The sequence below is a fragment of the Ursus americanus genome, chromosome 16 (genome assembly GCF_024610735.1).
Source record: "Ursus americanus isolate L20-20 chromosome 16, mUrsAme1.1.p, whole genome shotgun sequence".
Taxonomy (NCBI): Eukaryota; Metazoa; Chordata; class Mammalia; order Carnivora; family Ursidae; genus Ursus; species Ursus americanus.
Genome location: NC_142142.1, coordinates 13,206,629 through 13,228,671, shown reverse-complemented (window position 1 = coordinate 13,228,671; position 22,043 = coordinate 13,206,629). Strand labels below are relative to the sequence as shown.

Genomic DNA, 22,043 nt, shown 5'->3' with positions numbered 1-22,043 from the left:
TTCATTCTAAGCAAGAAGATCAGATAAAATTTCCCCAAGGCATTGAGCCTTGTAAATCAAGTAAGATATTGAAAGAGAAGCTACGAATAGCTTTCTGGAAGATGGAACGGCCTCCACAAAGGCAGAGGACAGGAGACGGAAGTGTGGGCTGTCTGGGGCCCCTGTATCAGAACACTGTGTGTTAAGTCCGTTGGTGCATTTGACCCACCTGCCGGCCTCGGTCTCTGTCTCACTGAAGGCTCCTGAGTGTAGAAGCCCAGAAACCACAGTGATCACAGGACACCAGCTGCCTTCCCCCTTAGAAGAGAGGCTGCACGAGGTGCTATGGGGTAAATACCTCACCTTCCTATGAGGCCGTCCAGCCCGTGGATCCCCTCCAGCACTCTGTGTGCTGTATAGAATTCCTAACTGCATTTCCTTGTCCTACAAGCCCCAGATGTGGAAAATGAGGCTGGCTGCCGGTAAATAGCTTGTCCAGCTGCAAGCACGGGTAAGAGAGCTGGGCCTAGAAGCCAGATTTTCTGATTCCAAGTCCTTCATTCCTCCTGACGACCGTACTGTCTCTCAGAGCCCCGCCCCGATGTCCTCCTCTGCCACAGCCTGCATACCTGCGACTCAGAGCAAAAAACGGGGTCTCTGCCATCCTGGCAGTGGCTTTCTTGTGCCCCCGCTCCCGGCTTTCCTCCCGCGACCTAACCCGATGTGCCTTTCCTGTGTGCCAGGCACGTTCTGAGTGTTACGTGCATTTGCCCATTGAATCTTCTCAACAGTCTTACTTACCCAACACGTATTTGTCAGGTGCCCACCATGTGCGAAATACCATCCTGTTTTTATTTCCATTTTATAGACAAGAAATGGATGCCCCAGCAGGTTAAGTCGTTTGTCCAAAGCCACATCACTGGTGAGGGAGGGGGCCAGGATATGCCCCCAGAGCCGGCCCTCTTCCCACTGTGCTCTTGGATTCCCTCAGCTAGGGTGGGGCTGGGTGGCACACCTGATCAGAACTGCTGAAAGGATGCGGAGAGCACCTTACTGAGCAGAGAAGCCAACTTACTTTCTCATGGAAGAAGAACTGATGTCTGCCTGTCCCACGCCATGCCCTGTGCCAGGACAGCCGTATATCTGTGGCATTGAGTGGCTCTGTGACTTGTACCAACATGCTTCAGGACCAGAGAGACGAGGGCACCCAGGTGAAATCAGGGGACCTCAGTACCCATCACTCCCGGAGCCCCAGCCCCTCATGTTATTTGATTTCTCATCCTTTCCAGCCTGGAGTTAGATTTTGTTCACAGTGTCCAGTGGGGAAGGAGAAAAAAAGGCCAGTAACATTAATTGTGCTGTGGCGTCCATTTCTTCCCATTGTCCTAAGTGTTACCAGCCAGGCCACCTGTGGCACTGTACAGCAAGACCTAGTCGCTGGGCTCCTGTGTGTGTGTCTGGTTACGTGAGCACACAGATTACTTCACCTGAGTGTGCGTGCGGAGCTAGTATTTGAGGGGAGATGGGAGTGGAAGGTGGCAGAGATTAAATGAGAATTTTAGGAGAAGTAGCATTTTTCTTGAGAGCTCTCAGAAACTGGAAACGCTTCTTTTGCTGCTTGCTGACCTCTAACTCTGTGTAGCGCGAGTCCATTATGCCGCACTATTCATACACCTGACTGTGTAGGCCTGGGGCTGCAAATACATACACCAGTCTCTGCATTAGTCCATGTTTTAGACTTTGGGTGTTCTTTCTTTCATTAACTTTTAAGCATTGTGACCAGAATGCCTTATGTTTTTAGTAAACTTTCTAATCTATAAAGAGCTGTCATTAAATTCTTACAAGAGCCCAGGAAATGGCTTTGTATTATTTCCGTTTCTCCAGATGAAAACAGTGCAGGTCAGAGTGGTTAAGTGACTTGTCTGCTGATGCACAGCTAATAAGGGCCAGAGCCGGCAGGCTGGCTGTCTCTGCAGATCTGCTCCATTGAGTACACAGGTGGCCAGCAGAGCCGGCGAGGGACAGGAAGCACGTGGACACACTGTCAGGGCAGTGTGCATGGGAGAGGTCCCGGTATCAAGGGCCCCAGGCTGGGCAGGGGAGGGCAGAGGTCGTCTTTGGCTCAGGATAATGGTGAAACTCCACACAGAGGAAGGTGACATTTGAAGTAGGCCTTGAAGGGTGGGAGAAAGGTTTTTTAAATAGGGAGGGCAGTGGCCATTTCCACACAGAGACGTTGCATCAGCAAAAGCCTGGAGGCTGGATGGACAGGTGTGTTCCAGGGATAGGAGAAATCACACAGACCCAGACTCCTGAGCAGAGAAAAGCAAGGAATGTCAGCTGCTGCTCTCAACAAGCACGTAAAATGCTCTTGGAAAATTGTGTTTGTTTCAAAGAGATATTACCTCAAGTTTCTGTCCTCAGGAAAACAGTCCGCACAAAATTGGAGCAGTAAGACTGGTCCATATAAAGAGATTTGCCCTTTTCCCCCCATTTTAGTCATTTCCACAGTTTTGCAGCTAATCAGAAAGTCAGCATGCATGCGTTGCGGTTAGGGACAGATTTGGGGCAATCTGGATTTGACTCCGATCTGAGGTTATTCTCTGCCTCTCATTAAATGTGCGATCTTGGGCAAGTTATTGGACCTCTTTGATCCTGTTTCGTCATCTTGCAAACGAGGGTAATACCACCACCTTCCCTGTGGAGCTTCGTGTGGATTACATGGTAGCGTGTTTATAAAGTGCTCAGTGCATGGCACAGGGTAGCCTTCGGTTAACGACAGTGACTCTGGTTCACTTGACCACCATCATCACCCTGGCGCCCAGAACTCTGTGCAGCCTTAACCTTCCTAATGGAAGGGCTGAACCAAACCAGAGGTCTGTGTCTATCTGGGAAGGAAAAGGGAACTCACACGTATGGCGTGCCTTGCTGTGTGCACAGATGAGGACAGGGAAGCCGGAGAATGCGGTACGATCCCAAAGAGCCAGAAAGTGCCCAGCCGTGGGGCAGGGGACCAGGACGCTCGGGGGCGCAGAAGAGGGACATCACACACTGTGTTCTGTGAGATTCTAAAATGCTCTTTCAAGATGCTCCTCATTTTAAGGAAATATTATCCCAAGTTACAAATCTGGGTGGCAGGCTCCACGTTAAGCTGTCCGCCCTCATTCCTCTTGCTGCAGTGAATGTTCCAGGGGGAAAAGACCTATCCTAATAATATATACACAAATTAAAACTCCATTTAGAGGTACAGTAGGGACCACCCCCTAACTGACTTTGATCACAGGAAAAAAAAATCAGTTAACACGGTTGGTATGCCAGAGGAAATCAGGAAATGGGAGGGTTGCTCTGCAGAGCCCTGAACAGGAAGTCCTCCTAGCGATGGAAACGGAGCCTGGAGACAGGACCTTCCACCTCCCATAGCACCCAGGCAGCACCCACGCCCATGTTTCCTCCTGGCCCCGGGACAGTTGACTATGAGGAGGAGGGAGTGATGCCTCACGCGTGAGAGGCGGGTTCTGTGCTGAGTGGAGTCACCTTCACACAGAGAAGCTTTAGAGAGCCTCGGGAATAATGCTGGCACTCGCTGGCATGCAGGAGTTTTCCGCCAGCCTTTGCCCTCCTCTTGGGAACGGCAGGCACTTCCCCAGGCCTGGCGCTGTTCTGCGAGGGCAGAGCCGGCCGCTCACCCCAGCAGAGCAGCTTGAAGAGGCCGGCAACGCCCCAGGTGTCATCGCTGCATCATTAGTGAGCCCTCGAAAATGAAGGGCAGCTCGTGGGCCCTTTCCTAGGTACCAGCACCTCCCGGCTGTTTGCTCTGTTGGCAGGGATTGGATCAAAAACTGCTTGTTTAGTCTGGTCCGGGCTAATGGGAAACCTGTCCCGTGCTCCCCTGACAATAGTCTGAGATGAACTCAGGATTTGGTTTGGGTTCTCGGTGCTGCCGGGATGAATGGTGCCATCATAGATAATTCTGGAGCGAGCCTTGGTTGTCTGGAGTTACAAGATGAGATTGATGTCTATTTCGTCACTGTGTTTTGAGGTGCCTAACCTGTAAAATGGAGTTAGTAATATCTTTCTTAAAATATTGTGAGATTAAATGATACAACAAACGTGACTCCTCCAGCATTATGCCATGCCCATGGTACACTTTTAATACTTGGGAGCTGTTACTGTTTTAATGATAATCCTAATTGTGTCTGCCCCCTTCCTTGTCTCCCTCTCTTCTTCACTCCCGTGGGCCTGGTGCTGAGGGGAAGAAATGAAAGGCCTGAAGGGCGGGCCTCATGGTGGCCCCACATAGCCTGTCGCATGGGCTTTACTTCAGGCTCGAGGAAACAACTCCTTTAATCCGGGACTGCGGTGCCTGATGGGAGAGCAAACCTTGAGGATGGCTTTCCTGCATTTAGTGGGAAGATCTGACGCCGGAAGCTGGAGACTTGGGCTCAGCGCGGTCCCAGGCTCTGCCTAGATGCTCTAGTCAAGTCTGGGTCTCCCCTGTGCCATGAGCGGGGGGCAGATTCCTGTGACTGTAACTGCCATCTTAGCAACACCCCCAACATCGGAGCAAAATCTTGGGCTTCTCGATTCTCTCAAGAAATATCCTTACCTCACTTTTGCAGGGAAAACCTCACTATATAGTTACGATGATGGTGATGATGATGAGGAAAATGATACGAACAGAGGGTCGTCTACTTGAGCAAACATTACGCACCGTAAGCTCATACAGTATCTTCACCACTCCTGGGGCTCAGTATCATTGTCACCATTTGATAGATGAGGAAATGGAGGCCCAGAAGAGTCAAATCACAGCAGCCAAGTCACATCACTGCGAAGGCGAGAACCAGAGAAGGAGCGCAGGGCTGGCCGGCGGCAAAGCGCTCACCCCGGCGGCGTTTGTGCGCTCCCGTCTTCCGGGCTGGGTCTCGGGGAGCAGCACGGCATTGGGGAGTAGAGCAGGGACAGGTCAGGTAACGGGGCTGAGGCGGGTCCAAGGGTTGCTGGAGGTGACCAACCCCTAAATTAGTTATGTATAGAAGAGGTCTTAGTAGAGCCTGCGGGGTGAAGGGTGCCCAGAAAAGATAGCTTTCTTATTCTGTTACTGCAATCGTACCAGTTTATTCTGTACAAATTAGATTCCAGCTCTGGTTCCCCCACGATTTGCCGTGTCAACAGTTTCTGGGGCCCTCCGGTTATGCTGCTGTTTCTCCTCTGCGTTGACAGGCAGTGCTCTCTCCCACGTCTCAGGCGGGCTACACTTGAGCCTCTTACCTGTGCCCAACACCCTCCCACCTTGATTTACAGAAATAGTGAGCAGCTTCCAGCAAACCCTCCCCCACAGCATTGCATGGTGCAGAAAAATGATCAACTGCACCAGAGTCCATTCTCCAGAAAACACTTAATTTGGGGGTGAGAGACAGTAACCCTGATTGTTGCAGTCAGGTTTATCCGGAGACAGGAAGAAAAGCAATATATTTACTTGATTTAAAATTAGCCCCACGTAGTCACCAGTGGGATCCTGTCAGGTTTCTTTATAGCGATTCTGCTTTTAAAAACTGTTTTATCCATTGGACAAATATCTCTAGTTCCTGTGCCCAAAGTCTGTCAGCTAATGGAAGGATGATAGCAAGGGGCCCTCGGTGTAAAGACATTCGCAGTTGGCACGGAAAGGGAATGAGAGGGAATATACAGAAAGAAGAAAAAGGTGATATAACAGCTGGCTTAAACAAATCTTCCCACAGATACCGCACTTAGGAAAATCAATGTAGCAAAATGACAAAGATGAAGACATCTGCCGTTTACTGAGCTCCTACTGTGTGCCCGGCAAATTGCATGCCAGTTCTAAGCAAATTACATGCATTGTTTCATTTAATCCTTTGAGGTAGATCCTACTAGCCTCATTTTGCAGATAAGGAAACAGAGACTCAGAGGTGAAATTGCCCAAAGTCATGAAACCAGTAAAACCAGCTCTGAGTGCTCTGGAGAGACCCAGACTTGAACCTACAAGTACATAGCTTTGACTGTGGGTGTCAGCCATGCCTCTGGTAGGCAGGATGTGGAAGGACGGGGGGGCCCCATGCTTTGTCCCCGAGAAGAACGCCCCTTTACCTGGCCACGCTGTCAACAGAAGCTTTGCCTTGAATTATCTTTAATTCAGTTTCAGGCATTGTAACTCACTAGCAGTGCGACATATCAGGAGGAGAGCCTGGACTTTGGAACCAGTCAGATCTGGGTTTAGATGTTTTATCACTTCCCATCTGGGAAGTATCTTTGGGCAAGTCATGCAGCCTCTCTGAGCCTCCAGTTCTTTCATCAGAAAATGAGAATAATAGTGGGGCGCCTGGGTGGCACAGCGGTTAAGCATCTGCCTTCGGCTCAGGGCGTGATCCTGGCGTTATGGGATCGAGCCCCACATCAGGCTCTTCCGCTATGAGCCTGCTTCTTCCTCTCCCACTCCCCCTGCTTGTGTTCCCTCTCTCGCTGGCTGTCTCTATCTCTGTCAAATAAATAAATAAAATCTTTAAAAAAAAAAAAAAGAAAAAAAGAAAATGAGAATAATAGTAATTTTCTCAAGGTTTATGTAAGGATTGAATGAAGTAACATATGTAACTCCCCTTCCTTAAGGGTCTGACACATGTCACGTGCTCAAAAGGAGGATCTCCTCCCCGGGTGCTGTCACCCTTCCTTTCTAACTATTCCTCCTGAGACTGCATTGTAGAACTTCCCCTTTCATGTAAAACAGCATTAAAGTGAGTTTGGAAACGAGGGAAGAAAATCTATCCATAATCCTACCATTATAATTCAAAGTCTGATGTCATTTTTACATACGTCTCTTCAGATTTTTTTGTTCATATGCATATCTGGTTTTGCAGAGATGCAGTCAGCAAAAAGTGCCATTTTATGTCCTGCCTCTTATTTCTTCATGTTATGTCATCAGCATTTGCCCTCACTGCTGGTGGTCATAGTCATTTTTGTATAATGTTTGCGTTGCATTCCTTCCAGTACCTGCAGTATAATTCAGCTAAATCGTTCTATTTTTACACATCTAGGTTGCTTCCAGTTTCTCTGCTCTTGCCCTGCAGCCTACAGCCCTGTGTATTGAACTTCCGGGTTTGGAACTTGTGAATGTTGTGGCTTTGTGGCAAAACCAGGACTGGGACCTGGAGAATGAAACTCTGTCCCCTTGTTGCTGCAGTTCTGTCTTTCTGGTTTTTTTGGTTTTCCCACTAGAGGACCATTGTCAAAGAACTCCAATGACTTAAATTTTACACAAATGACATTATTTATTTTAAAAAAACAAAAACAAAAAAATACCGAGCACTAATCTAAAACAGAAAAGTGGGGAGCCGCATCACTGGGTTGGTTCCCACTGCCTTTTGAAACCAGAAATGCCAGTTGAATCAACAGTTCCTCGTGGTTATAACCCTCTCTAGTTACTACCTGGAGCTGCTAATTTACAGATGCAAGTGGGTTCATGCATTAGATTTTTGGAAGGAAGGAAAGCATGCACCGTGACAGGAAAACTCTGCTATACTTGTGTTGGCGACTCCTGCATAATGACTTTGTTAATTGCCTCCTGCTGGCTGGGTGTCTGGGGGGGAGGGGTGCAGCTTCAGTGTCTGAACATCTATTGAGCATTTTTCTTAAAAATGTCAGGATGGAGTTTGTACTTTCTCGGCCATCGCTTATGTCTTGCTGGGCAGGAAAAGGCGACTGGAAAATGTCAACCCTGGGATCAGATTGACCAGAGCGGAGGGAATAAGAAACTTCCCCCACCCTAGCTCTTGGCTTCTAGAAATCATTAACATTTCAGTGTGGGTGATCCTGTGAACCCGCTACCTTTGCACAGCCTTTTTCTGAACTCTTCAGCATGTTTTCACCTTTTCATGGAATTACAAAGTAGTTTAAAGGGAAAACCAGTATCAAGTTTCTTATTTAGGTCACTTTCAGTGGACTTGAGAGTTTTGCACAAACAGTTGTAAATACAAACCACAAAGTGTAATTTCTATAATCCCGTGATATACATGGGTGGTGAGTGGTTACCATTAATTCCTCAGGAAACAGGGAATATGATGATTACAACTTATATTTTTCAGTGGTCTGGTTCATCCTTAGAGCAGGCTAGAGAAAGCCACTTACACGTCTTAGCTTTTCTGGATCCATGGCTGTTAATTTCTGATGGCTTGGAAAGCATGCATTTCCTGCCCCAGGCAACTTTAGATTCAGGTAGCTGTGGGCCAGGAAACAGTTATTATCACCAATGGTTCCCCCAGACATGCACGTCAGCCATTTTTGTGGTGTTTTTTGGTTGTGGTGGTGGTTTTTTTAGTTTTGTTTTTCATTTTGATTTGGTTTGGTTTTTTGCTGGTGGCTTTATGTTGCCCATATTTTGTCTTCTATTTAAAGTAAAACAATGGAAAAGAGGAAGCTTGGATTGGGAACACAGGCTCCTGACTTTGAAACTTGTCTCAGACTTATACTAGCGCTGTACTTATATTGGGAGTCCTGCATGACTTTGTTAATTGCCTCCTGCTGGCCGGGCGCGGGGGATGGCGCGGGGGGCGGGGGGGGGGGGAGTTCAGTGTCTGAACATCTATCGGGTATTTTTCTTAAAAATGTCAGGACGGAGCTTGCATTTCCTTAGCCATTGCTTATGTCTTGCTGGGCAGCCTATTGGTGGTATTGGGTAATTTACTTTACCTCTCTGAGGAAATCAGAGTTTGTCACTATAGTTTTAATGTTATTCCACTATCATTGTGTTTATTCTCCAGTAATGATTTTTCAACCTATCTTTACATGAGGATTAAACTGGATAATATGAAGTATTCAGCATGTAGTACAAGTGGTGTCTAAATGGGGGCGAGGGTTCTCAATCAGATGACGGCCCCCAAAGGTGGGGCGACAATCGGGTTGAAGCCAGTGGCTGCGAGGGTGGTAAGAGGATTCCCCCAAAGCAGAACAGAGGAGGTAGAAGTTGACTGAATCCACCCCCAAGGGAGTGGGGGCAGGACGGCAGAGGAAAGGCTGTCTGCAAGGAGGCAGTGGGTGGGGGCTGTATTTCGAGGTGGAAGTTGAGGAGGTGTGGTGATGCATGGCGGTCTCCGTTTTTTGGTAACTGTGCCTGGTTGTAAGGAGCCCATTGGTCTGTTAGGGCCTATGCATATTTTGAGGTGGGTCACCTGAGGCGCCTTTTCTACATTCCACTGCTCACGGCTGTTTGCCCGAAAGTGGGGTCCACGGTCCACGCTCAAATGACTGCAAGTTTGGAGCAGCTATTACTCTTGTGATTGTTTTCAAAGAAAAAGAAGAGTGGTTGCTTGAGCTTCTGTGTTCCTTGGACAGTGTGTGGCCGAGCGTGTGTTCTGTCCTTTGGGAAGAAGAGAGCAAAGCGGATTGCTCCTTCTCGCTTCCCCTGTTCCGTGACCTGCAGCTATGGAATCAGCCCCCCACCACACACTACAGTAAAGGAATTGAGGGCCCTCCGGCATGACTGTATTTAAGACCCTGGGTCAGAGAGTAAGGGTCTCTTTTTTGGCTGTAAAATGAGTTACTGGTTGAACTTCACATCTCTGTCTCCACATCATCCCGCTTCTCTCTCTAAATACTACCTTCCACCCGGCGTTTGGGAGCCCAGTCTTGGTGACCCCGTGCTCACTTTCCTACCTACAAGCCTCCAAAACTGTTTTTGGATGACTGCGTCTTCCAAGAGAGCCCAGGTTTGCATTGCATCCAGAACTTTGCTTTCCCAGGTGGTGAGAAGGAGCAGAGGGAACGGCCAGACTCACAGCTGTGATTGTGGGTCGTGGAGTGGGGGTGGGGGGGGATGAGGCCGAGAGGAAGCTCTAGGTCAACATCTTCCCCCCACCAGCTGTGAGCTGTCCTGCCCTAATTAACTTCTCTGGGACACGAGATCTTGTGATCATTTTCACCTATAATACTTTTCCACTGGCTTTTCTTCCCCCTCAGCATATTTTTTTTTAAGCAAGGAGTTGGTTTTTCATCTTGTTAAAAATAAGAGAAAGCTTTGACAATAAAAATGTTTCTCTTCACAAAGCTGTGAGAGTTCTGTTCATTCTGGGATTACTTAATTCTCGTGACCTTTAACAAGACAGCACTTTTGCAGTTAGATGAGATAATTGATTCTAATGGGGAAAGAAGCGCTGTTCATTTAACCGCACGTATCCGAGGTGTCCTCAGTTCAAACACTTTCTCCGTTACCTTTGGAGTTGCCAATATATAGATTAAAACAGTAAGGAGGTAAGCAGAAATGCGAGCTAGTTCAGCCTTGGAAAGAGCAGAGTTTTCACTTCTTTCAGACAAGTGAACTTTTATTATTATTGACAACTACACAGAGAGAGCCGAGAGCCGGGTAAAACACCTCTTTTAGTGCCCAGAACCTAACATACGCTCAAAAAACGTCGGCTGCTCTCTTATCATTCTTATCAACAGTCTGAATAAAAGGCAGCAGTCACGCATATGTACAGTCTACAAAGTGCTTTGCCATATGTGATCTCCTATGACACAGTACTTCTTTCAACGAATTTTCTCCCCACTTCTTGGATGCAGCTAGGTGACGACAGTTAGGATTCCAAACCAGTTTCGTCCCCCTGGTCCAGCACACTTTCCCCTTTCCGGCAGTAACCAAGGAGAAAGCAAAGGGTCAGATTTTTCCGTTTCTGTTACGGAGCACCCCGACCCGACGGAGTCAGACTTGAGTGCGTTCCCTGGGTGGCTCGTGTTGGGACTACAAGCCTGAAGGATGTGCTGTTCTGGTCTCCTCTACACAGTTATTTGTGTCTTGAGGGCGGCCACAAAGCCCCTCCAGACCCCCGTCAGTGACCCCTTCCACAAACCGACCAAGCAACACAACACTCTGTCCTCCTCACGAGATCCTCTGTCACGAGCCTGGCAGGCTGCTCTGTGTGTGAAAGCGGATGTCTTTATAACACCCGCCTGCCTTGCTCCCTAAAGCCAGTGGGCGGAGCCTGGGCTTCCGGCCAGAAAGAATGCTGGTGTCTGATTTCAGAGTTTGAATAGTTGTGGATTCCAGTCTAGACTGTGCCACATGTGAGCCATGTCACCTTCCACATGTTAATCGATGTCATTGTGTCTTAGTTTCTTCATCTGTAAAATGGGGTTATTAATACTCACCTTTCAGGATTTTTGTGAGACTCAAAGGAAATATTGCATTTACTGCTCTTAGTACAATGCCTGGCATGCGATAGGCACTCAATGAAGCAGAGTTTTATAAGTATCTTAACCTTCCGAGCCTTAACGTGCACATCTGCACATTGGGTCTGGCAGAGCTTCCTTAAGGATTAGATGTGATGTATACAAATTTCCCAGGGCACTTCCTGGCATGCGGTTGGTCCCCAGTAAACCTAATGCCTATGGGCTTCATATCTCTGTATATCCTTCCCTGGGTTCCTCTGGCCCTCTTAGTGGGTCAGTTACCCCCTCCTCGGAGCCTTCTAGTCCTTCTGAGCAGATTTAGTTCTTTGTCCATCTTCCCTACTTGACTATGAGCTCATGGAAGCAAGCACTGTCTAATTACATCCTGGTTCTCTGGAGTCAGCTGTAGGTCCTGGTACAGAGTGGGCTTCTAGAAAATGTTCATCGGTACAACAAAGCAGTGATGTTGCATACAGGTTACTGGGGGAGTCAGGGACTGGAGTGTAGGTGAGGAATCAGGGCAGGCCTCCCTGAAGACGTAAATAGGAACGATTAACAAGTCTCGAATCCTAAGACAGGATTTAAGCAGACATTTTGTACTAGATTACAAACCTTTTTGGAAACAAGCTTCCTAGCCTTTTCAGGCATTGTGGATGTTAAGGGACAGGTCCATTCTTTGGCGTCTTACGGTCTCTTCTAGATTGTTGCACAAGACTATTTAGCAGTTGCTACCTTGGGAACATGTTTTTAAAACAGAAACACATGTACATGCTACAAAATAAAAAAGTACAACAGAGACACAGTGAAAGATCTCTCCTATCCCTGATCCTTAGCATCTCTTTCTATCTTAGGCTGCACCTGCTGTAACCAATGTCTTTGACATCTTTCAGAAGCATTCTATACATATACAGGATGTTTTTTAACCCAAAGATAGTATTTCACTTACAGTGTTCTGCATTCAGATATACTATTCAGAAAAATACAAAGAGCTTCCACACACTTTTTTATGGTTGCATAGTAACCATAAAAGTTATGGTAACTTATCTATCCCCTTATTAATGGACTGGTTTCCAATATTTTGCTACTACAAGCAGTATTGCAGTGAATAACCTTGTATGTACATCATTTAGTATGTATGTGAGTATATCTGGAGGAGAGATTTCTAGAATTTTCTAGAAACCCTGGGAACCTTTAAGTCCCAGGGTAAAGGGTCTGTTTATTATAAATTCGATAGCTTTTTTCAAATTGTCCTTCATAGGGTTTGTACCAACTTACGCTCACGTCAACAAAGAATGAGAGTGCTTATTTCCTGTTCTCTGTCAGTGCTGTATAATTTTAACCTTTTTCATCTTTGCCAAAGCATATGTGAAAAATAGTATTTCAAAGTTTAACGTACATTTCTCCTATTATGAGTGATACCAAGAGTCTTCATATGATTGAGAGCCAATTGTATTTCTTATTCTGTAAAGTCTGTGTTTATAGTTCATATCATATGCCTACTGAGCTGTTGGACTTTGCTTATTATTTGCAGGAATTATTTTTATATTAATGAAATTAACCCTTTGTGATACAAGTTGCAAACTTTCGCCCTAGATTATTTATCTTTTGAAGCAAAAGGCCAAGACTCCTGAACCCCCTCCAATCCCTGCCCCTCTCCCAGTTCCTCCAGACTGCAAGCCCTCAAGGGCACGGTCTGTGCCCTGAGCATCTCCAGGCCCCAGTTCCCCCGTGTTGGGCTTGGCACTGCAAAAGCCCTCTTCAGGGGTATTTGTTGAACTGAGCTGAACTGAATCCTTGTGCTCCCCACCCCACCCACCCTCCCCTGTGGCTTGGGAGTTCCATTTCCACCTCCGGCAGAAAAAGATGACTTTTCTCATTGCTCACCACAGCCATGCACCTGTTTGGCCTAAACTGGCACCTGCAGCCGATGGAGGGGCAGATGTATGAGATCACGGAGGACACAGCCAGCAGTTGGCCTGTGCCAACGGACGTCTCCCTGTATCCATCAGGGGGCACTGGGTTAGAGATCCCTGACAGGAAAGGCAAAGGAGCCACAGAAGGTAGGGTTGCTGTGTTGTCCGTGTCGTGAGTCCTCTGTGTCTGCCTTTGAACCGAAGAGATCTTCATTATGCGCCTCATGTGCCTGACTCACAGCTCCATGCTCTGGCGCTCCCTCCATCCCTCTGCACTCCACGCCGGCTGCCAGTCCACCTGTGTCTCCATCTCAGCTCCTTGTCACTGTGAGCTCATAGCGGGGCTTGGGCAGCACTCATGGCACTCAGCGGTATCCCATCTCATGCCTTGAGGGAAGCATTATGGGCTTTCACACTGCTGGGGTGGCTGGCTTTGATTGTGTGGCATCAAGACGAGCTCTTCTGGAGCAACCTGATGGGAATGAACGGGCATCTCCAGGAGGGGATGTGGTGAAGCGGGTAGATGGTATGTTGTCATTGAAATACCCTCGGACCCTTGAGGTGTAATGGAAACACCAGTCGAGGTATTCTAGCATTTGCCAACCATGTGACCTTAAGCAAGTCACTTAATTTTCCTGACCACCAGTTTCCTCATCTGGTGTTTGTACAGTTTGTTTGGTTCAAAGCTTTTTGTCAAGAGCATTTCACATTTAATCCTCACAGAGATCCTGTGAGGTAAGTATAATTACTTGTACCCATTTTAGGTGCAAAAACTAAGGGTTACACTAATTAAGTGACTTGACCAGAGCCGCATAGCCAGTAAATAATGGAGCTTGGCATACGAGTCCAGGTGTGGATGACTCCAGAGCTCTTGCTGTCTCCAAAAGTTGTCCTACCTGACTCACCCAATGGTTACAAGACTCTGAAGGAGATATAGATGAAAAATCCCGTTGTACACGAGACACAAACATTTCTCCATCAATGGTGGAAGCGGTGGTGACATTTGGAGTTTGGCATTCTTAAACGGGACATTGGTAGACCCATGTTTTGAATTTCTTGAAGAGCTAACATGCCATTGACACAGATGTCTTCACTATCAGCCAAGAGTGGCACAGACCTACAAAAATGGTAATAGGAAATATGACTGAGCTAATGAGCCAGTCTCATTGTCATTCTGGGCAGGTGTGAGCCTCCCTCTCCTGGACCTGCTGTGCCCTGCTTTATCTTTTGGGTGTTAACCTATCAGCAAAGTGGTCATATCTGCCTCCAACCTTTACTGCTTATATCTTCTTTTCTCTCGTCTCAGTTAACTTTGGGGTCTTAGCTTCTGAGCTTCCCTGTCCCTTTAAGGATTTGCCTTCCAGGAGTCAGTTTGCTTAACAGGGTACCATATGCTTTGTTGAAGTAGCTACTCAGAACCTCCGAATGATCCCGAAGGCTGAAATCAACTCTTTTTTTTTTTTCTAAATATGGAAAGCTTCATGAATTTGCATGTCATCCTTGCACAGGGGCAATGCTAATATTCTCTGTATTGTTCCAACAAAACCAGTTCTTGACCTATGGTCCTTAAGGAAAGTAAGAATGGGAGCATTTCCATGGAGCCAAACCAGAACTTCTGCCTACTTTTCCTAGGGGCAATTCCAGTCTTCTCCTTTACAAATTCTTTAAGACTTGAAACACTGAATAATTTACACTTTCTTTGCCCTTTAATAGAATATGGAGGGAGCATGGGTAGGGCCACGGGAAGAGCTCCGGGTTAGGAGTCAAGACCTCTGAGTTCAATTCCAGCTGCTGCCACTTGAGTTGGCCTTCAGCAAATCCCTTGAAAGACTTTCTGAGCTTCATTTTCCTTCTCACTGAAAGGAGGCTATTGAGCTAAATTATCTCCAAGGTCTGTTCTAATTCATAAGTCCTACATATGAAATTGGTAATAGAATCATCAGACTAACCAGATGGCTCTCGCGAATATTTTTCCAGGTCAGCCCTGTCCGTGGTCCTGCCTGTCGGCTTGTGATTCCCTTGTCGGTTTACAGTGTCAGATGCCATACATGAATACCATAAATGTGGACAGTCTTTAGATCAGCATGTACAAATGCAGATTTAAGATACGTTTAACCCTCAAGGCATTGGGAAAAGGTCTCATTTAGCAAAATGTATTTTCTTTCCTCCGTGATCTCTATCAAACATTCTCTAAACAGGAGTTGGATCTATCTGAAATCTCCCATTCTAATGAAATTAGTTTGTGGCTTTTTTAGGTTTTGTTTTGTTTTACCCAAGGAGCAGGAGGTGCAGATAAGAGACAAAATAAAATTGCACCAGCTTATTGGTTTACTTTAATTGGAGTATTTTTGCTTAAAGGGATTATCTGTCATTACTAATGCAAATGGAAATCCTGTTTACAAACCCCTAAAATGCAGTGCAGTGCTGGACAGTGGTCAGCATCAAAAGCAATTACTGTGACAAAAAATACATCAGTCTGGAAAAACAGAGGACAAAGCTTCCTACAGTTTCTGTGAGACCACATGGTTCTTAATTTCTTTTGCCCTGGTCAAACCAATGTCTACACAGTTTATGTTTTTAATTGTAATGTTAAAAATCTACTTCCTTAGACATATCTTGAGGGGAAAAGTCTTTAACACTGATGTGAATGCATATTTCCTGTCCCTTCTGAGGGTATCAGAGAGGAGAGCTGATTCCAGAATTAAGATTAGAGCCCTGGTTTACGGAGATGGGAGAAGCAATGTGACATGATGGAAAGAAGATAAATGGGCCTTGGAGCCAGACTGTCGAGGGTTTGAATCCTGGCCCTGACATTTATTGGCTTTGTTAACTCATGCTGATTACTCCTTTTTTTGGCCTTCGTTTCTTCATCTAGAAGAACCAGGATGGTAAGACCTCAACAAGTAGACTTCTTTCTTCTCATCCACTCAAATCCCAAGCCATTCCATGTCAGTTATTAGAATCTCAGAAATCCAGACTAAGTAATTTTTTCCCCACAAAGACCCTGCAAATAATTGGGGCATTTTTGAATATTTTTAAAGGATATATATTCTTTAATTATACAAATGAAATTTATGATGAGTCCAGTATTTTAAATGTTCATCATGTCTTTGAGAGTAACATCAAACTGCAATTTACACTGTATTTCCAAAGTGGCTGTTCAAATGGCCGTTACCTTTTCAGGGTGTCATGGGATGGAAACCAAATACGGCAGCTTTTCGAAGTAAAGCCACAAGAACTTATGTTATGCATTAATGGAAAAGAGGGGGGAAAGCATTGAATAAACAAGCATTTCTGATGGTTGAATTGGTGGGCTTAGGGATAGCATTTTCTTCTTTCTGCAGTGAAATCAAAATTGCCCATCAGTTTAAACCATGGAAATTGCTGCACGCAGGCTCAGCTGGGCTCTCCAAAATGGAACAGCTTATTTTGATAACCAAATAAATTTCCAACAGTTGCTAAGGAAACTAAAGGATTCTTTGTGCAAGTTATTGCATTGAAAAGAACCAGAAAGGTGGAGGGAGGGGGAGAATGTTAGTTGGTTAGGAATTTAAAACCTGTATAGATGGGTCTCAGTTCAGGAAAGTGAGGACTAGGACTGGGAAGTGCATGGAATTTCAGCTCTTCCAAGTCTCCCTCCTTTGGCTGAGCCATCCCATCATTTCAAGAAGTTTGCTGAGAAATTTCTTTTATAGTGATTGCGTATTTGTACGGCCATTGCTAGAGGAAGCCTGAATCTGTGTATCTTTACAAAGAACAGGACTGTTACCAGTAAAACTTGCCTTGTGAAACCTGATCGTGCTCTTGGGGGTTCCTCATTCTTAGTTAAACTCTTGGTATTGTTCGTTACATCTCTGGGGACCCCCATCGATTGTGTTGTAGTATCCTTTTTAGACATGTTTTGAGACACCAACTCTTGCCCTTTAACTCTGGGTCCTGTTTGTGGATTCCTACTTCATAAAAATTGTCAACTTTTTGTACCCCATGACGCTCAGTGAGCCTTGGATCTACCTGGGCTAGCCTTGACGGTTAGCCGCTGGGACGGTGAGTTAAGTTGGACTCTAGCTCTTAAAGAGGGTCAGTGCACTCTGCCACCATTGAGAGTATCTTTGAAGAGTTTTAATTAACCATTTACCAATGTAATGCTTTAAGAAGCCATATTCTAGTAGATGAAAAGAAACCCCAAATGGCTTTATCTCTGAATGGTTTTTTAAGCATTCCGAGCCTCCGTACATACATCTTATTAGTGTGAGAATTAACTGACCCAGTGTACATAAAGGGGCCCAGCATGTGCTCAGAGCAGTAAATGACAGCTACTTCTACTGCTGCCTTTATTACTATTACTACTACTGCTCCTATTGCTGCTGCTGTTGTCATCATTATTATTTTCCAGAATATGGGTAGGGACGAAAAGAATTCTATACACAGGACTTTTCTCCTTCCACCCTCTGCCATCTCTCATTACTCCACCATTGGTGGGTCTTGTTGTGTAGGGGATAGTTTCTATGCTAGTGCTCACCACTTGGTGCTCAGAATTAAGAACAAAGAGTCTTAGGTTGCAGCATCTGCGAAGAGGAAGGCAGGAAGGGGTGAGTGTGGCTTCACTCTGAACAGCTGCTGGCCCAGTCAGTCTCGTGTCTCTTTCCCACTAGGCAGAAGTGCTCAGTAGGCTGTAGCTCTTTCCCATCCAAAGCCCCCATCCCATCCCTATGTCATTAGTCCAGTGTGGGGACCACTGGGGACCAGAGTAGAGGAATGTTAAAGGTTAAGTCCCTAGATGGGGAACCTCTTTTCCCTCAAAAACATCACCTTCAGGCTAGGCTGTGGTCCCTTCCCTAAGAATCTGGACAGGGTAACTTGGCACGAAGGTCACTTTTGAACTGAAGCCCAAGCAGCCCTCACAGACAGCCAGGAGAGTCAAGGTCCTGGTGAGGGGTGTGCCCTAGAACAGAATTCACTGTTTTTATTTGATTGCATTCACACCAGTGATAATTATTTCCTACCATTTTGGCCCACATTGGTGAAATACTAGAATGCTAGAAAAGAATATTCCCCTTTTACCACTCCTCGGGGTAAGAGCCAACTTATTTGTGCCTCTGGGCCGGCAGACCTCTGGAGAGAGTCTTTGGGCTGGCCTCTGAACTGTGAGGCTCAGAACTTAGCTGAGGGAGGAGCTCTTTCCTAAAAACATGCTCACTAGAGGGGAAAATGAACCAGGCAGGGTGCTCCTAACAGCATGCCAAAATGTGGGGGAAGCATTCGTTATTTATTCTTAGACATAGGAATTGTTTGAATGCAGACAATTCTGAAATCCCATCAGCTCTGACTCCCACCTACTCACAAAGGAAATGAGTCCTTGGAATTAGCAGTCTCGGGCTTATTTCTGTGCAGTTTCTAGGAGGAAACTCATAGTTCTGCATCCTTAGCAGAATTAGAAGCTAAAGGGTATGCTCTTTTCTACCTAGACTACAAAAGAATTGTGGTATCCGAGCCCCCAAATCAGATAAGAATGTGAAAGTAATTCTCTTCCATCCTAATGCTTTGTGAATTTGGCTTCTGTCTTTGAACTTTGAACCACAGTGTGGTGGTTTGTGTGTGTCTGCATTTTCAAGGTAAAAGTCTGGGGCACATTCCTTCCATAAAGGAATCAAATGCACGCTCTTTCCCATGCTAATGACAGAATACTAGTGGTGCTTTTATTGAGCGCATGCATCTTAACTTTTTTTGTTGGCATATTTTTAATTAAAATAACATTTAATGGTTTGAAGCTAAAAACCTGATGTTTCTGCCTCGGAGTTTATAAAGGAATGATAACATATGGAGAAGTTTAACATTTAAATTGAATTTTATTATTTAAAACAGTAAAATATTTTATGACTACAACAATGGCCTGCCAAGCTCCATTTCAGCATCAAATGTGCTTTGTAAGGAATCTTACAAAGCTAGGGGAAAAGAGACATTTTAATTTCTTATTCCCCAAATGCCTTTTATAAAAAAGTTCCCACAAACGTGTTTTCTTTACAAATGGATTCTTGTTCTCTAAAGTGTCTCTTGGAACATCTCTAACAAAACAGCAAATCTTGGAACTAGGATACCCAAGGGGTGCTTCCTTATGACAAATAGGATGTAGGCTGCTGGCTTGAGTTTGGCTTGTCAATGTCCTAAGGGTGGTCCTCTAACATCCCTGTCACCTCCTTCTGTCCCCTCCCAACTGCACAGAAGGCTGATGTCGGGCAGGAAGTCGGGTTTATAGTTTTCATATGTGAATGTGCTTAATTACTGAATAGAGGAAGTTTGATAAACCGCCTTCCTCCTGGCACACCGGGTGCCCCCAGAAAGCTGTCACACTCCTGATTGGTGACAGAAATGGGCAAGGGACCATATTTCTAAGTCCGTCCCCTGCAACCTGAAGGGTCAGGGACCCGGGGTTGAATTTCCAGGTATGTCATAGGCTTTGTGCCTGAACTTGAGAAATTTCCTCAGCGTTACATCCCTCCCCTATTTTAGCACAAAAATGATATTCAGAGACCTCCATCCAAGACTAAGAAGCATTTTGCAGAAATATTCCCTCCCTTCAGAAGTACCCCCATTTTTCATCTTCTCCAATCCTACTCCTGTTCCCAACATAAACCCCCATCTACGTGTCTTAGCCCCAGAATTTGGTTTCCAATTATACATAAACACATAGACTTGGAAAATACCTCTTCCACTCAGATCATGCTTCCCACTGCTGGGGGAACGATTCTGAGTTAGAAATTTAATAACAACACCTTGTTCGCACTATCCTTCCTATTTTAGCATGCATGTTTTACACACACACACAGAGTTATTCTCCTGTGACCGCAAATGATTATTTTGGGGATCAAAATATGTCTTAACAAGCTGTGGAATTATGCAGTATACAGATGGCCCTTGGGGAGGACCCATACTGCTTTGGAAGAATGCATATTTTTAGCAGAACAATTTGAGCATCACTGGAAAAAAAAGTTCTGGACGTTCTTACTCCTCCATGGGGAGTGGCGGTGGGGGCTGGCAGTGGAACACCGTAGAGAGAAGCACAAGGCCCAGGGGAGTCCTGCGGCTCAGGGGCTCTGAGTCCACGTGTCACTTGTGGCTAACTCTGCTGTCTTTGTCTTCCCTTCTCTGTGTCTTGGTAGGAAAGTCCAGTAGTTTCTTTCCAGAGGACAGTTTTATAGACTCTGGAGAAATCGACGTGGGGAGACGAGCTTCCCAGAAGATTCCTCCTGGCACTTTCTGGAGATCTCAGGTGTTCATAGACCATCCTGTGCATCTGAAATTCAATGTGTCTCTGGGAAAGGCAGCGCTGGTTGGCATTTATGGCAGAAAAGGCCTTCCTCCTTCACATACACAGGTAACCAGAACGCCACATCCCCTGCTGACTTCCAGGGGCTCCTGCCTCACATCTTAACCTCAAGTCAGGAAACCTAACGCTTCTACCTGGAGCCTTGATCTAGAGGGGCATTTCACGTATTTTAGAGCCCATTCCTCCATTTGCCCTCTAAGACCCTACCTTTCTGATGAGTAGGATTCCATCCCTGGGGTTTTTTAAGAAGAGGGAATTTTTTTTTTAATTTTATTTATTTATTTGAGAGAGAGAGAGAGATCACAGAGGCAGAGGGAGAGAGAGAAGCAGACTCGCCACCCACTGAGCAGGGAGCTTGATCCCAGGACCCTGGGATCATGACCTGAGCCGAAGGCAGACGCTTACCCAACTCAGCCACCCAGGCACCCTAAGAATAGGGAATTTTAGGAAATATTCGAATAGCCTTTCTACTGTTACCCAGTCACCTATGTTAAATGATACAAGACGTGTAACCTAAAGAGAAAAGCAGGCACTTTAGAGTCAGACAGACTTGAGTTTGAATCTTCTCATTATCAGCTATGAAGCCTCCAGCCTGGTACTCATCCACTCAGAGCAAGTTTCTAATCTCTCCAGTGGCGACACCAATATCCACTTTACAGGGCTGTTATAGAGAATCTAGAAGAACATTTATAAGGCAGCTAGTGCAGGATCTGGCTCAGAGTACATGCCTCTTCCCTAGTCTCTTACATCCCTTCTGTCCTTTGGGGGTTCATGGTTACTCTGACACACACACGTGACAGAAACACCTGACAACTCATCCAGGATGATTGACCTGTTACCAGTCGTGATGGGTAAAGAACAGACTTGGTAAGGTAAGGTCGTCCCAGCCCTGGGATTGGGGTAACAGAAATCAGAGGCATCCATCAGACATCCCAGGCCACGTGCAGCCTTCCTAGCCCCAGTCGTTATGGAAGATTTCCAGGCGAAAGCTACACAGATGTATTTGCTGGTGGTGGAGTCATAGGAAAATAGAGCCTGCACCCCTGATTTCTTTGTAGCACAGTGATCCTAGTCCTGGATTTTATTTATACATGAAATAGAATAGATATCTTGGTTTTTTACAACATAGATAGGTAGGTAGATAGATGGATAGGATAGCCAGGAAACATTTAATTGCTCAGTTTGCTTGCTGGTAGACCAGTAGGACTTAACCACCGACCTGTTATTATACCGTGTGACTCACTTCTCTTGAGCCTCACATTAGCAGGTTCAGGTCATTCAGCAGCGTATCTGACATGGCATGCAATTATTGGAATTTTGAGCTAATCCAGTTTAGTTCCCCTAAAACTGCTCCCTGAAACTGGAACATTTAAAAAGGATCATTGATAACAGGAAGATAGATAGAAATCAAATTTTCCTTTGGACTTGACTGACATTTAAGGCACATCCAGTGCTCCAGTCCCAGTCCTTGAGCCCTGGGATTCTCACCATCCCTTGCACAGAGTTGGGGTCCAGTCATTAAATGGCCGGGTTTCTGATCACGACGTGCCCATCATTGGGAAAGCATGCTCGTCTTGATACAGACTCAGCCAGATGAAGACTGCACACGTATACACCAAATTAAAGAAAAATGAGACTAAAAAATAATTCACTAATTA

At 45.8% G+C, this 22,043-nt stretch overlaps 1 protein-coding gene and 1 non-coding gene across 5 annotated transcripts in view; one reads left to right on the top strand and one right to left on the bottom strand.

Annotated features, from left to right (window-relative positions):
* The window catches only part of TENM4 (teneurin transmembrane protein 4), a 718,843-nt gene that overhangs the window by 511,773 nt on the left and 185,027 nt on the right, over nt 1-22,043 (top strand). For all 4 annotated transcript variants that reach the window (XM_087868192.1, XM_087868189.1, XM_087868191.1 and 1 more), the window contains 2 exons: nt 13,038-13,208; nt 20,219-20,433. In XM_087868192.1, the coding sequence (XP_087724318.1) occupies nt 13,038-13,208; nt 20,219-20,433 (386 nt within the window). The remainder of the gene's footprint in view (nt 1-13,037; nt 13,209-20,218; nt 20,434-22,043) is intronic.
* LOC123804261 (U6 spliceosomal RNA) lies at nt 14,525-14,632 on the bottom strand. Its single transcript, XR_006783122.1, has one exon. It is a non-coding gene; the product is annotated as a U6 spliceosomal RNA (small nuclear RNA).